Consider the following 17,036-nt stretch of genomic DNA (forward strand, 5'->3'; position numbering starts at 1 on the left):
GGTAATAAAGTAGATGTAATTTAGATACTAACATTCTATGATATCCGATCTTCTATTTAATGGTATATGTTGAATTGACAATTAGAGAACCAAGTCTAAAGCAGTAACTGCAGGAAAATATACAGCAAAGGCACCCAATATTGGATTTTTATCAGAACTTTCAAACAGCTAATGATGTCTGATATAAATTGGTAAGGATAAAAGCAAGTGGTAAATTTCATTTCCACACACTATGAAGAACAGAAGCAAAAACTCTTCACAAAATGTTTCTCAAGGATGTTCTCTCTTCTTTTCCCCTACTTTATATATTCTTTTAGGGGAATGGAAGATAAAGACAAGAAACAAAAACCATAAAGCAATCTAAAATCACAAACCATTCGCAATATGTTACAGTGGAAACCATTACTACTTCCAAGAGGTGACAAGCAATTGCAGCTAGCTTGTAGCCTTCGATTGCAAAATCTGCACAAGTGACCATAAGATGTCCATTCTATGCATAACTCTGTTGTTCTGTCCCTGCAATGTTTTCATAATTAGGTATTAGATTGTAAAATGGGAAACAAAGTTGAAAGAGGATTAAAGAACTGAATCGTTGGGCACTTATAATGCAGTTTGCACATGCTTGGAGTTTCGGGCGTGTAACTTATAATACATTCAATGCATAAATATCATAAATATAAAGAGGAGTCATTGACAGCATCCAATGGGTATGGTTCGGACAGGGACATTACCGATGGAAGACACAGCAGCAAAGACAAAACGACACAACCCATGATGGACAAGATTAAAATATCATAAATCCTACCTCAACCACAAAACATATCCAAGTCTTCTCACCACGTGCTTCTGTAACCCCCTTTAAAGTTGTCAAGCCCAAGCTTCTGATGGCCTCCACTATCTCGAGAAAATGACTACAATCCTCGCACAACAACTGCATGGATCAAATAAACTAACTTTAAAATCAAGAAAAAAAAAAAAACAAAAAAAAACCTTTCATTGTGTCATTTTCAGATTATCCTTCTCTGTTTGTCACAGGTGAAATAATAAACAAAATATCCTAAACTAACATACTGTAAGCAGTGAATCCACCAATGAGATCATAAACTTAGCAAACAATAACTATAGCCAATGAGAAAATAACATACACCAAGCACCCACCGTGAAATCATAAGTAAACAACAAAGTAATAATCATATCAACAGAAGCAGTATCATGAAACTACACAGACTCTGTACCTCTACAAGCATCTGGCCATTTTTGTTTATATTCTCAACTACTATTGAGCAAACTTTTAGATGGCTTCCCAGTTCCACTGCCCAGCTTGAACCTTGTTCATAATTGGATGATCCAAGCAAATCAGCTCCCTTGTGATGCATCTACAAAATCAGCAAGATGTAACGACACTTTATTTCAGCTAGTGTACAGTAATTGAGTTGCCATTTCATGAAAAACAAGAATAATATGTAATATATGCCTACAAAGCCCATAGGTACAAGGCCCCACCCCCACCCCCAAAAAAAATTCTGGTAGAACTTAAGTGAGATCATTTAATTCATCACCCCCAATACTCAATCAGATCAGTGAGATCTCAGTATCTAATTTACTGAACCCAAACAATCATTAACCAGTACACTGCCTTACCTTTGATTCAGCACATTTACTGAGCTTGTCAGCATGCTTCGTGATGCCTTGCAGAAAGACCATGTGCTTGACTGTGCGCTCCAGCAATGAATCAATACTGCACTGCATATTTTTTCTTGAAATTTTAGTTGATTGACATTTGTAAAGAAAGAAGGAAAATTATCATAATCCAATACTAGTGTGAACAGAAAGTAATTTACCTTTGCTCCATTAGGTACAAGCTCCCTTAGCTCCTTAATACGATCTTGAATGAGTTGTCTGTCCCTTGGCCTAGGCCTGGGATTTTCGCCAGGTCTAGTCCTCTTTTTGTTGTTCTTAGCTGGTTCTGAAGACTTCTTACTACAGTTGCTAGGGCAAGCAGAAGAAAACCCTTTTGAAGACAATGCACCACGTAGAGTTGACGAACTCAAGCATTGCTGTGTGCTTTTTTCCTTGAGAGAGGACTGGTTAATTGAATAACCTGCTGAACTAATAGTATGTTTTGTTTGGCCTGAAAACTTTGGTGTATTTCCAGTAGTCAGCGATGATGGTGCGGTTCCACAAAATGATCTCTCACTTTTGATATCACTGCCGCTATGGCAAACATTTGCTACAACAGCCTCTAGGAGATTCTCTGAACCAGATTTGAAAGTTAATTGGCTGCTGCTCATCCCCTCTAGCATTTCAATATTAGCTCCAGCTTCTGTATTCTCTACCTGCCAATCAGGATAGATACTCTTTCTCAAAAACGTTGGTCCAAGAGCTTCATAAAGCTCATACCCAGCAGAAAACTTCGAGGAAGTGTTTTTAGAGTCTAATTCACTTAAATCATTTTGATTCCCCGACTTCAAATGCTTTTGAAATTTTATGTCTGAAGATTCAGGAGTGTCTAACACCTCATTTTGATAAGAATTCAAACCACCCAACTTAACAGTACCACTATTTGCAGATTGAAGTAAGTTTGAGTAGTATTTATGATCTGTTCCATACTGTTCAGCTTGAAGTGCAACATTAAATAAATCCGTACTATCTACAACAGGATGGTTTGTGTAAACATTTTCTGGTCCCATACTTGAACTTTTCCACCCACTAGTCTCCCCTTTGCATACCCCATTGTTTATCAAATTCCTCCCCAACTGATTTAAATGCTCCAAGTTGGAAACATTTGAACTTGGATTCAAGAATTTAGCAGTCTCATCACTCCCTGCTGAGGATAACTCATGCCCTTCATGCTTATTTTCCACTTCAACTGTCCTTTTCTGATGATTACTCCCCAGTGGAAAAACAAATGAACTGTCACAGCCTTTTTGGCAATGTGAAAACTCGGGCAACGAAAAACCCGACCCTTCTTCGTCTACAGCTTTATCTAAAGAAATAACTTCTGAATCTAATAGTTTTGCATGTAATCCAGGCTGCAAAATGAAAATTCATAAGTATTAATAACGTAAACAAATGTACATGTAATCTTTTGCAAGGTTGCATGCATGTACACATTCTGATACACAAAGTGAAGGAGAAACTGAATTATACCTCAAAAACTGAACTTTTCATGCTACATTCTATCGGATTGGCAATATGCCCTAGATAAGAATCTTGAAGAGAAAAGAACACATCTCTAATGTGACTCACAAGCTTCACATCCTCAAATACCTGCTCCATTCAGATAAATACAACTTAGGATTGTATTGCTGTCTAGAATATCAGTTCAAAAGAACTAGAACAAAAAGCAACAGACTAATGGCAATCATATTAAATGTCAAATCCAGAAATGGCTTCTAGGACTGGGCCGTATTAAAACATACTTTAGTAACTTTGTCATGTTATAAACATAAATATAGAGTTGAGAATTCAGAGAATCAAAAGGCTTTCAACTAGTAATAAAAATACTGAAGAAAAAAGTATCAAACGTACAAGAGAAAGCCACATGAAAATATTAAATTTTTAGAAGCTAGCTCCTTTATTGACACAAATATAATAGTGCACAACATATTTCATGCAAGCAAGAGGTGTTCGTATAAAATAAAAATTTTAGGAGGCCAAAGATATCCATATCCATCCCGAAACCCCCAAAAGAAGTTGCACAAACATCAACTTAAAGTAAAGTCTTTGATAAACATTCATAAAGTAGAAAAAACACCAAAACAAATTGAACTCATCTTACTTTATTTAAGGAGCCAAGCTGCACAACTCCCTGTGGAACACCAGCAACAACAACAATGGTCTACAAGGAAAAATGAAAAATTCTATTAATAGCATAACCATATATATTTATGGAAGGAAAATTAAACTTCAGGCAAAACCGCAAAAAGACGGTTGCAGGCAACATTATGGAAGGAATTTTCTTATAACTCCTACAGTAAAAATTAAGCAAGTTGAAACTTGTATTCACTTTATGCTAAGGTCAAATAAACTAGACCAATAAATTGTAAAAGTGAATTGGAATAAAACGCCTTCACTCAAAATGCAAGTTCCATAAAAAATATATGGACCTTTGACCTAGAAACATTATCAGTTATAGACTTCCATGTGTTGAACCATGGCAACCATCACAACTAAAAAAAGAGTAAAAGCATGCATAACATACCCTGATCCCTGCTTCAAACTGACTTTGCCAACCATCAGATAACTGAAATTCAAATCAAATTAAGGCATAAAACAGACTGAGTATTGAAAATAAAATCAACTCTGAAACAGTATGTTAGACATCAATGCTTGGTAAAGCTCCTCACCTCAAACGATGAGCAGGAGCTGTTAACATGCTTATCTGCAAATATCCATTGATGCTTTCCAGAAACTGCCACTTGTCCAACAATCCTGCATAACAAGGAATAACTACTAACTGGACTTTTGCATAAGCTACATGCGCTTGCTTGTATTACCCACTTCTTTTCAGATGCAGAAATTTGGTACTTATCGTAATCACAATTAAATTTAAAAGACCATATTTTCAACTGATTGTACCCTTGTATCAGATTTCTTTAACTACTGCAGTAACAATGAAAAACAAAATACCAAACAATAAACAACAAATTTATCAATGGGTTGAGCCATACCCTTCCCCTAGTGAATATACTTGATAAGACATCTTTGCCACAGCCAAACCAAGGGGGCTATGGGAATAATGTCCACTGTGCAAGTTTTCTAATGAATCTTGCAAACAGTTATTCTCCGAAGGATCATGTTGGTCATGATTATCGTAGTACGCATCCTCCAAAGTCAGCACCCTGCAATAAGTTCAACATTAAGGATCACAAGTAACCATTATTAATGGTAGAACAGAGTGATTAGTTTACTTCTAATAATCTTAGAACAATATTCCAAAGCTAAAAAACAACATAAGAACCCCTCCGAATATTCAAGTGGTATCAGTCCACTACTTTTTTTTTCTCTCTTTTAAAATCTCTTTAAAAAGGAAATCAAAAGAACACAAAAAGCAAGTAAGTCAATTTCCAGAGCTTCTGAAAAATTGGCAGATTGCAATTCAATAATACTAATAGAAAGAAGAAAAAAAGGTGTGGATTATATTGTATGCCAAATCCAAGGGTCAAAACCATTCCATCCTAACCAAAATAACATGGCAACTATAATTTAAAAATTAAACAAAACCTCAATTCATCTTAGATCATAAACTCCAAATAATTAGATGCAGATGGCATACAGACATCGAATTAGCTGACCACGACAAAATGTTCATATGCTTTTATTTTTTTGTAAACTAGGCCAAGAACTAGATACTATAAACCAATAAATTGAAAGAAAATGGCGATAAACTTAAAAGGAAACAAAAAGGTAAGAAAGAGGCAGATTACTGACATTCGAGCTCGATGCTTAAGCTTCCAGAAAACGGCGTATTTCCACTCAGTATTGAGACAGAGACTTCTCAGTATCTGGTGCAATCCACTGCTAGTTGTACTGCTGCCCATCCCTATCTCTCCTCAAAAACAGAAACCAACTCTTTTATTTTGTTCAAAAAGCCCCCCACCCCCAACTAAAAGCAACCAAATTTCAATCAAAAACGCTCTCCCAACCTATATTTTGTTTGCAATAAAGCCCCTAACTTCCCCTGTAAGAGCCTCTTCCAGCCTGTTTTCTCCTTAACCCTGCTCGCGGTTTAATTGGAGGTCCAACTGTTGGCAGTAGCAAACTATCCGTTCCCATTCCTCGACACCCAATGACAGAAACAGAAAAACAAAAAAGAAACGATCTTTAAGATGCCAATTACAAGATCAAACTCGTGAGGTCAAATATGAAACTCTCGTCGCAATTTACTCCGTTGAAGTCGTTTCTGCATCCAGCCATCTTTAGAACGAAAATCTTTCCGATTCGTTGAAAAGAGAGTGAAAAAAAATACAGACAGCAGCGAAATTTTAGCAGAGAAGCCTGTCTAGCGTATATCCGACGACATGGATGATTGAACTCGCAGAAGATCGAGTTTTTTCCGAGGAAAATTGCTTTCTTTTCAGTTGAAAACGAGATTCAACAAATAATTGAACTACTAGATGAAAGAAAAGAAGGAAATTAGAGGATCAAAGCTTCATGGAGTAGTGTGAAGGAATTTGTCTCAAGTGTTTTTTTCTTCTGTTGACAAAAGTGGGCTCAGCATAACATTTTATAACCTGCGCGACCTTGGGCTCCCTTATTAGTATACGCACCGGGCGCATTTTAGAAACCTTCACTAGTTACTTTACTTTTTACTTTATTTTTGTCCAATAAAACTTTAATCTAATTAATTAAACTTGTAGAATGGTATGTTTAAATTCATACAAACTAGCAATCTTCGCAGGTACCTATATGAAAATTTTTATAACTTTCGACGAACATGTTGAGCACTGTTAACGATAAAAATTATTCAATACTATTAATTTAATTTATAAAAAAATTTAAATTTAAATGATTTAACGTATAATTATAAATTAATTAAAAATTTTAAAGTAAATTATTTAAATAAGAATAAATATTTAGGGTTTTAATTTAGAGATTGGTATTTGATCCAATTATTGTTAAAAAAATTATAGAAAATAATATAATTAATATTTTATTTTAAATGATCTACTTTTAAAATTTTAACTAATTTATAATTATATGTTGAACCCTTTAGAATTTTAAATTTTATAAATTAAATTAATGGTACTCAGCGGTACTTATCGTTAGTGATGCTCCACATGTTTGTCGAGCGTGACAGACTCATCCACACTTAAACACATCCAAATTATTATCAACCTGTTGCTTTAGTGGAATTTCTTAAATAAGATCAGAAGTTCGGATTTTGATATTTGTGAATGAATCAAATTAGGTCGGAATGATCGCTTTCAAAATGAGTAACTGTACAATTCGATTCAAAATAGTCAATCAATCGATCAAATACCGGTTTCAAATTATTAATATTTAGAGTGTTCGACTAAATGTATGTTTAATAATTCATTGAAAATAAAATCTTTTTTCAAAATTCATTTTTATCGAGTAATTTAACTATATATAGTATTTAATTTCAAGTGAAATATTAAATAAATTCGTAATTTAAATTCAATACTCATCGAACAACATTTAAGTTAGTAATTTGATTGGATATAGTATACGTGTTATCTTCCAACTAAAAGATCGGGATCGATTCTAAATAAACCACAACAAAAGATTTAAAGATATTTTTAATGAATAAATAAAAAATTAATCTCTTAATTTAATAATTTTTTATTTTAGTCCCTGAAATCTTCCTATCCTTGATAAAATTTGAAGCTGGTTTTTTTTTTAAATAATCACTGGTATCCGATCTATTGACCGATTAATCCAGATCGAGTACTGCAGATGTGAGAGAGACCCTCCCAACCCATTTTGCTCTATTCGTAAACATCAGATTCGAACCCCTGACTTTGTTTAAAGGACAAAGTGTCTCATCCCACTAGATTTATAAGTACGTACAAATCAAATATTATATAATTCTAAAAACGTGGTAATTGAGTACACTTTCTAAGTCCAAGTAGTGAGATTTCATGGCCAACAAAATCATTCCCAAGCAAGATAGGGTTTTGCATCTTATCTTTCCTTTTATACCCAAAATTTTCTTTGAATTTTATTGGCTTTTATATCACAACTTTTCAGGATTCTAACTTGTAATAAATAAATAAATAAATAAAATATATTTTTTAAAATAAAAGGAGGAATAAAAATTCATTTTCAGTGGAAATAACTTAAATTATTTCATCGTTGAAATTATTACAATATAATAATGCTAACAAATTTCAAAGCATGCAAAATCCATTTAAAAAAAGAGAGTCTCATTTGTATATTATTTATTATTACATTAAACAATAAATAATATAATGTTCTTTAAAAAAAACTGATGACGTGTTCATTTTTTTAGCCTGTTGCACCTCACCAACACAACATAATTTTTTGAATCCCATGATGGTATATGTTGTTCAATGTGATGCATTTATTGGTAATTATTTCAATTATTTTTCTTTTTTTAAAGTTCATTATTATTATGTCCCCATTTGAGATATTAAAAATAAGAGAGCCGGACCAAAATTTACTCACCACGAAGAACAAAATTACTCATGATTTTTTTTAAAAAAAGGAATGATTATGTGATCAATTTCATAAAAAAATCAATGAAAACATGGTTGCTTTAGGGTAAAAGATTGAATTTTGTCGGATGTAATTCAATAGATTTCCTTTTTAATGGCAATATTAACAGGCCTAATCATGATTTGTACATCATGTATGTGTTTTTCAATGCATTGCATTATAACCATGCACTAAAAAAATAAATTTTTTAAATTTTTATTTATCTTTGCGAAAGAACATTATTATCTTTGCAAACCACTCGTATTGCGTGCTGTCATATTGTGATTAGCACAAAATTCTTTGCCTAAATAACATGAAAGTGACACTAAATTTACTCTTAAAAATAAATAAATAGAATTAAGGATTTAATTCTTCACGTACAGAAACTAAATCTCAACCTTTGCTAAAGAATAAACTACTTCTTTTTACTAAAAAATACACAATGTTTTTTTAAAAATAGAATTATAATATATTTATTGATCAAATAAAATATCATCAACAACGTCTTGTCACATGCGTACAAGATAAATACATATGTCTATCGTAAACAAAATATATCAGTGATCGACCGTTGATAGCCTGATGAGCGACAACGTGAACAATTGAGCCAATGACATACAGAGATGGATTACTCCGACTTCCCAAAGTATCAGACATATAGGAGAAAAACCTTAAGAATATCCAAAGTGAACGAATAAAAAAGAAAACTCCTTTAACCAAATTCTCATCTGTCAGTTATGTTCGTGGACCAACAGGATGTCATATGCAAACAAATAAAGGAACCAGATATCGACAAAGCAAGCAACCATGAAATCCCTTAAAACCATAGACCGAGAAAAAGACCAATAGAAGAAACCTACAACGAGAGTAAAAAAATACGGGTAGCAATAATACCCTTTACTAGAAAAGGAGTCAAAAGAAAATATTATTCTAAATACGTTATAACATTCATGAAAATTAATAAAATCAAACAACAATAAAGTAAAATTGACAGGGAAATGGTCGGAGGAGACCAACACCGCTGCCATTGATGGAAATATTGCGGTAACCGCTAGGTAGATCTTTTATAACTGTTATATAAAAAATATTAAATAAATAAGAATAAAAAGATTCTATTCCCTCCTATTTTTTATTTTTTTAATCTAAATTCCCTCCTATTTTTTATTTTTAAATAATATAAGCGTATTACAAGTAATATATGTTCAGAATCTTTCTTAGTCATTGATAACACACTATGCAAACACAATTGTTCGAATTCAGAATCTTTAAAGAGAACAATACTCTCTTCTACCATTGAGGCCGCTTAGTAATTGATCATACATAATTATTTTCCATGTATAATTTGTTTTTTAGAAAATAATAAAAGAAATAAACTTGTCGTCAATTAGTTCTTGTTGCTATCGTCCAAAAAGTTTCTTTAGGTCAAAACATCAACTTACCAATATCATCATGTAAAACTTTGACCATTGATTATCTTGCTATTCACTTGCAAATTACACCATTAAGAAAAATAAAGCTTATCTTAACATTGAAATAGAGTCAACTGAGCTTAATGCACAAATAAGCAAAGATTAGTGACTTAAATGATAAAAACAATCATACTTGTAGGGGGGGAGATAGTGAGAGGAAATGAGTAAGATGATGAACTCAAAGAATAACATGTTTTGATGTTTTTTTCTCCATCTTTTAATCTTTAACTTTCTCTCAAAAACTTGATTACTTTTAATCCCTCATTGAATAAACCCATTACACCCTCTATTGCCCTTTCAACTCATATGAGGTAAGTGCCATGTAATGCTCCAAAATGTAAAGGAGAAAAAAAATTATGATGTGACTCTCAAACGTCGGTTTGATTAAAAAGACAGTTGATTTTTAAAGTTTTTTAAAATATTTATTCGAAGATCGAATTATTCTAATATTTTTAAACAGATTGAATCAGACTTCGATATATATATATATGTTCTACTGTTTAAGTTTCTCTAGTATATTATTATTAGTATTTCGTGTAGCTTTCTTTATTGCTAGAGGGTTGGGAAACCATAATCATCCCCATAAGATTCTGAGGCTGAGCTTTTTACGAACATGTAATCTAAGAGGATGACTATTGAGACATTAGTCTTTATAGTCATGAGTGGTGGGTTTTTATGCCCTTTCTCTTAGGTCAATATAGATGGGCGCCAATATGAATGTGACCTTAGTGGCCATTACGTTAAGGGTTCTGCCTTTTAATTCCAACTTAAACATAAAAAGGTTTTACTTAAACACCCACAAGAGTCAAACTCATAAGAGCTTAGAACTTGAGTTTTAACACCACTTTTAATTTTAATGTACATTCATGTACCAAAAAACCAACCGAGAGAACTAAATAATACAGTAATGCTCAGTGACCCATTTTGACGGTATAATTTGAGGTCTAACAAAAAAAAATTCAAAAAAAATAATTATGGGACTAAATAAGAACTTTAAAAAATATCAAAAGTTTTGAGGTTAATAAAAATTATTCAAATTTTCTAGGACTTCATGAAATTTTTTAAAGATTTTGGAGGACCTACTTAAAAATTCTAAAATATTTTAAGAGTATAATGCAAATTTCTCAAAACTTTGGGGTGTAAAATCCCTTTGATCCTTGTTAACATCCGCCCCAGTTAATGCTACGTTGGTAAGAGTATTATTTATGACTTGTGTTCTAGTGCAATTTAATGGGCAAATTACACTTTTAGTACTTAAATTATCAATTTTAATCTATTTTAGTACCTAAACCTTCTTTTTTTTTCAAAACCATACATAAATTTTAGTTTTTGTTTCATTTTAGTACCCCCATTCATAATTTAATGTTAAGTTTTGAAACAAAATCGAAAGTTAGATACTAAAACAAACTAAAACTGATGATTTATGGACTAAACGCGTTAAGTTTTTAACGATGGAGTACTAAATGAAACAAAACCTAAATGTTAGGTATGATTTTGAAAAAAATTTAAAAGTTTAGTACTAAAATGGGCCAAAACTGATAGTTTAAGTACTAAATGCATAATTTACCCTAATTTAATATAGGAGTTAGTAATAAATTAACTTTTTTTGTCAATATTATTATTTGTATTTTTTATTAGTTTTGGGTGATTACAATGTAGTATATATTTAAAATGTCATAAATTATTTGACAATGAATATTTGAACACCCCGTAAGCGTCATACTCGAATCTGAGACCGATAAATATAACAATCATCCCTTCAACTATTGCAATCGTTTAATTCGTGTTAAATGTGATATTTTAAATCAAGCTTTCTAAGCACAAGTACTAAAATTGGGAAAATGGCTAGTGGTGGGCCAACCTGTGGATTAGGGGAATCTAATTATGATTAGCATTTGTGTTAAGATATATTTTAGTATTAATGCAATGCAGGGGCTGATGATTAGTGTGATTGAAGGCAGAAGTATTTTACAAAGCAAAATCACGTAGTAATAATAAAAAGTAACGCACACATCTTAACGTAGTAAAAACTACACTCAAAGGTTAAGACCGACTGTAAACTTGCATTGTTTTATTTACTTTTGAAAGGTAAATTCGACCCTTTTCACTGAAATGATTGGAAGATAGAAGTGGGTTAGGTAAAAACATTTTGATATGATGTCAGCATATGTGACACGGAATAATAGGATAGTTAATTAATCGCATTTAAATCATATTTTAAAATTTTGGATTTGATCTTTGAGGGGTTTTTTGGTACGCAAAAGCCGATCTCCTATCCACCATAGAATTGGAAGGTACAAGATGCTTGAAACCACCAGTGTTTCCGGTAAGATTTAGGGGCTTAATTTAAATTCCGCTCAATTATATTAAAATATTGGGTGAACTACGTATTTAATACCTAAATTATCAGTTTCGGTCTGTTTTAGTACTTAAACTTTCAATTTTGAAAAAGGGTACTAAAATGAAATAAAAAACTAAACTTTAGGTATGGTTTTAAAAAAATTGCAAGTTCAGCTACTACAATCGTAATTTACCCTAAAATGCTAAATCTGTACACAAACCCCAAAAATAATTGATTTTGTTCACACTTGTGCAAGAAAGGTTGAAAAGGCAAAGGCATGCTTTTGAAAACTGTAGCAGTGAAACTGAGAAGTTGCTTGGGAATTTGAGGCTTGCTTCACTTTGGGCACCGAAGTCCTACAGAAGTCCTGTTCACACTTCTGCAACAAAACCCAATTGCCAAAGTCCATCACTTAGATCATCTTTGATTATGAATCATTTGCTTCTTTGACTTTCTTTCTCTCAACATCTCTCTTATTATGGAACATAAAAGGGTTAAGCTTTAACATGCAGGTGGTGGCTGTAAGGTCCTATTGCACCTGAACTTGGGACCCGCCATGGCTGGTAAAGCCGTAAAGGTTTACGCATTTGGTCTGGTCCAGCTGTTTTACTGATAATATGTTTTCATCCTCATAATTTTTTTACGAATTAACTGTTAGTATAAAATTTTACGTCTGTCCCTGATTATAATTGGAAATTACGTAGTGTTTTAGGGACTCGTTGCATATGGAATGAACATATGTAACTGTCCAGAACACAGATGATACATGCATCAACTCACAACGACAGATATTTTCAATTTGCATACCCTCCAACATGTAAAAAGACAGACTTGTTTGATTCCATCATCAGTTGTAATGCTTTAACATTGGAGAGAATAAAAATACGTAAAGCCGATAACGTCTATAACAGAATAAACCTTAGCATCTAGTTGAATGCATGTGCTGATCCTTGTGCCAATGACCATTTTAAACTATACTAGCACCACCCTTGAGGCCACCTATTTTTGGGATCCCATCTTGGAAACCATCGCCTTCTATTCGAATTATTACCCAACATCACTGTCTCTTTCTGCGGAAACATAAACTTCAATAGGAAACCTCTGCTTCTGCGACTAGGGGTGGGGGCTTGTTCGTGTTTGGCCGCTTGAGATTGAAAAACATCACCGTGTGTGGGAAAGATCTCGTCTCGATTGCGAACAGAATATAGCCGTGAATACCTTTGTTCTAGTGACTCCTTTGGTATGTCTCTTGCTAGCAATGGAGAAGCACCGCCCCACTTGTTGGTTCCCAAAGAAGGATGTTGGGGAGTTCTAAACTCCAGAAGTTCCCTTTGCCTCATACCTCTTATTTTTGTTAAATCGGCCCCATATTCAAGGCCTTTTGTACCAGTATCTTCTGTGCATAGGAGAAAATTTCAAGACCTGCATTGGACTTATCTCCAATATTTAACGATAATATTATTATCAAATAATCATACTTTATCACACTATTAAAACAAATGGTAGCCCTATGTTATCCAAATTAGGACGTTAGTGCCGATTCTTATCTATCGAATGGGTTCAATTTGATGTATTTTAAAATATTATGCCAAATACCAATAAAAAAAGCATGTCTACAGATTACTTGTACAAAACTTGGGTAAACTACGCATTTAGTACCTTAATATCAGTTTTGCTCCGTTTTAGTACCTACACTTTCAATTTTTTCAAAACTATATCTAACGTTTAGTTTTTGTTTCATTTTAGTACCCCACTATTAAAAACTTAACGCATTTAGTATCTAAACTATCATTTTTAGTCCGTTTTAATACCTTAACTTTCAATTTTTTCTTCAAAATTTAATGTTAAATTTTGAACGAGATACTAAAATTAAACAAAAACTAAACTTTAGGAATGGTTTTGAAAAAATTGAAAGTTTAGAGACTAAAACGAATCAAAACTAATAGTTTATTTACTAAACGCATAATTATTCTACCTACTTTAGCAAGGCTTTTTTGACCCATTACCGCCAATAAAAAAATTAGGGTTTTAGGGCACATTACTTTTTAATTAGAGATTTACGACATTTGCCATAGTACAAGAGGAACCATGGGATATTATGTTTTTATTATGTGCATATTATTTTATTTTTTTAAGAAACTCATCACATCGAAGTGATGAGTTCTTTTAAAATATTAATATATATTTTTTCTAGTAATATGCTTAAAATTAGGATTGGAAAAAAAGAAAACACTTGGAACTCGTCACCTAAAGGTGATGAATTCCTTTAAAATATTATTATACTTAAAATTAGAATCGGGAAAAAAGAAGGCGTTGGAACTCGTCACCTCGAGATGAGGAGTTTGTTGAAGTTATTACTGATTACTTTAATTTATTTTAAGTTTTTTTGTGGTTTATAACTTTGCAACTAAAATACCTTGAGAAAGATGGTCACAGGCATATGACGATCAGGGTTGACGTTACGGTCATATGACAATCAATCTTGACGAATGTATTAATTTAGTACTTAAAGGGACTAGACATCCTCCGTTGGCAAGTATTGTTCAGGAGACTTACTTCATATTGGGTACACTATGGGCAGACAAATTTGCCCAAGTGGAGGCAATGATCAACGAAGGCAAAAATTAGACTTTAGATCTGGAGAAAGCAATGAACAAAAATCAAACACATGCAACATCAATGTATCTTCATAATTTCGCCAGACTCGATTCTGATTACATTGTCCAAGCACTTGTTCGACCACAAGAGGGTGAAAATTCTGCCACCTACATTAGTAATTTGAATAGAAGATGGTGTGATTATGGTCGATTTCAAGCCTTCAGATGCTAATGCGCTCATGTGGTTGATGCATGTATGCATGTCAATGTAGACTCATACTCATACGTTGATGATTGTTATAGCTTGCATACTATGTGCAACATATATAGTTGTGAATTTAATCATCTCATAAACGCTGCATATTGGCCACCAACTATTTCTGAGGAATAGTTGCCCAATCCACATTTACGAATGAAGTTAAAGGGTCGTCCTGAATATAGTCAAATTCATACCGATATGGATGGCCCACAACGAGAGCAAGTTCTACCAAAGCTTTGTGGCCACAGCAGATGTGAAAGCCATACTAAGAAGAAATGTCCACATCTTCCAAAATATCGACCGGGCCGAAAAACCTTTGTATTTGTATAGCTTCAAATGTTGTCTATTGTACATGTTTTGGATAATTTATCAATATCAATAATCATATATTTAACTTGTAACACCCTCAACCCGTACCCGACCTAGAAACGAGTCCGAGGTGTCACATTGACTTTTCAAACTTCGACTCTTGACGAAAAAAATCAAGGAAATTTAAAACTTTCATTAAAATAACATTGTTACTTTACAAAAGTTAACCAAAACAAGACAAAACTGATCAGAGCATTTGTAAAAGACATTTTTCTTACATGCCAACACTATACACAACAAAAGACATACTTTATTCGTTACTTCTGATCTGATTTTCTAGTAGTGCTGTTGTTCTTGCCACCCTATTTCCACTATTCCTGATTCTTGATACCTACGTGTAAATCACTTACACGCTAAGTCATAGACTTAATGAGACATATAAATATAATAATAATGCATTCCGTATGAATATGAACATGCAATCTATCCATTCAATCATGTCATATACAATTCAATGTAAACAATAATAATATGGTAACATATAACTATAACCATGCAATTACCTTTGATAACCTTTTATAGTCCTATGTACATTTTTGAGAACTCAAGGTATTCAAGTACATTGAGGTTGTGCACTATACTGTCACCACAGCTCGTATGAGTCCCACTAGAGGATATGAAATTTTATCCCGTATGACCTATGTATTGTATTTATCCCGAAGGACCACTCTTTAGGAACCATATATATATTCCAATGGATCAAATCTATCTCAAAAGACACTTTAAATGTTCCAAAGGATACATATATGTCTCGAAGGACCACGTAGAACCCTCGACTCTTGGCATGCCAACTATACCTATAGCTCTCATATCGTATACCATGGGCATTATTCTTATATTTCATATGTTCATGTATTCATGTCATTTCTATTGTGATCATATATCTCATATCACTTACCATGTCACATGTGCATTTAAATCTATTCACATATATCATTTATCAAATCATATGAACATATATACTTTATGCATGTATCATAATAATTATCATGTATGCATGTTCATAACTATTGTGATATGAAAATCATCATAGGAATTAGACTTATCACAAGTCTTATTCCATTGTATCATACTTCTAATATGTACTCACCTTAGCCTTGCTTTGACTCGATTCTAATCCTTCAATTGTTCCAGAACGAGATTACGTTCTAAATCTACATATTAATACATTGATACATATCAATATACTAATTGATATATTCTAAACTATCATTCCTTAGGCTAATAAGAAAGCTATTTTTATCTTTTAATGAAGGTATGCATCGATGCATCCCTTGACGGGTGCATCGATGCATTGTCTATGTATCGGTGCATAAATCACATTCGATGTTTTCATTTTTAATGGGTGCATCGATGCACTTCCTGTGCATCGATACACACTGAACAATTTCTGGAAATACCCTAGATGCATCGATACACATTGAATGTGCATCGATGCACATAGCCCAGAAATGCATTTTAAGCTCGAAACCCATCAACTCTTCACTTAATTCTTCTATTTTAAGCCCCTATCATGTCATTAAACTCAATTACCATTACTTAAACCAACTTATATCCATATAAACCCTCTTTATCTTCCATATCTCATCATGATTCTTAAAATTTAAGAATCTTACCAAACTTTCAACTTTGATATTAATCCTTTCCAACTTCACAAATCTCTTATTCTTATTGATGGCAAGTCAAATTCAACTTTCAATTCTTATTATAAACTCTATTTCAAGATTTCACTCAAGAACTCCAAACCTTTAATCTTCCCTAACTTCTTTATCTTTTGATTTTAAGATAACTTAAGCTTTCCTTAAGCTTAGTTATAC

General features: G+C 32.9%; 1 protein-coding gene across 3 annotated transcripts; it reads right to left on the bottom strand.

Moving 5' to 3' along the window:
• Window positions 1-227: 227 nt before the first annotated feature.
• LOC120152135 (transcription factor bHLH155-like) lies at window positions 228-6,180 on the bottom strand. 3 transcript variants are annotated; one of them, XM_039164417.1, is made up of 11 exons: window positions 5,434-6,178; window positions 4,674-4,844; window positions 4,350-4,434; window positions 4,205-4,246; window positions 3,782-3,841; window positions 3,151-3,270; window positions 1,842-3,032; window positions 1,642-1,743; window positions 1,236-1,376; window positions 806-931; window positions 229-516 (listed from the first exon to the last, which is right to left on the bottom strand). In XM_039164417.1, the coding sequence occupies exons 1-11, from the start codon at window positions 5,541-5,543 to the stop codon at window positions 436-438; spliced, it is 2,229 nt and encodes a 742-aa protein (XP_039020348.1). In that variant the 5' UTR covers window positions 5,544-6,178; the 3' UTR covers window positions 229-435. The 3 variants fall into 3 exon arrangements, 2 of the variants coding, with proteins under 2 accessions (XP_039020349.1, XP_039020348.1); XM_039164418.1 differs by lacking the exon at window positions 3,151-3,270 and having other exon boundaries at window positions 228-516; XR_005518659.1 differs by lacking the exons at window positions 229-516; window positions 806-931 and having other exon boundaries at window positions 1,358-1,376; window positions 1,642-1,738; window positions 5,434-6,180.
• Window positions 6,181-17,036: the final 10,856 nt, after the last annotated feature.

The sequence above is a fragment of the Hibiscus syriacus genome, unplaced genomic scaffold (genome assembly GCF_006381635.1).
Source record: "Hibiscus syriacus cultivar Baekdansim isolate YM2019G1 unplaced genomic scaffold, ASM638163v2 tig00111085_pilon, whole genome shotgun sequence".
NCBI classification, from domain to species: Eukaryota; Viridiplantae; Streptophyta; class Magnoliopsida; order Malvales; family Malvaceae; genus Hibiscus; species Hibiscus syriacus.

Excerpts from the sequence above, each read along its gene's own strand:
- LOC120152135 (XM_039164417.1), bottom strand. The coding sequence starts at position 5,543 with ATGGGCAGCAGTACAACTAGCAGTGGATTGCACCAGATACTGAGAAGT. Across the intron at positions 1,377-1,641 it reads GTAAATGTGCTGAATCAAAG|ATGCATCACAAGGGAGCTGA; the intron begins GTAAGGCAGTGT and ends CTGATTTTGTAG. Across the intron at positions 517-805 it reads GGATATGTTTTGTGGTTGAG|GGACAGAACAACAGAGTTAT; the intron begins GTAGGATTTATG and ends AAAACATTGCAG.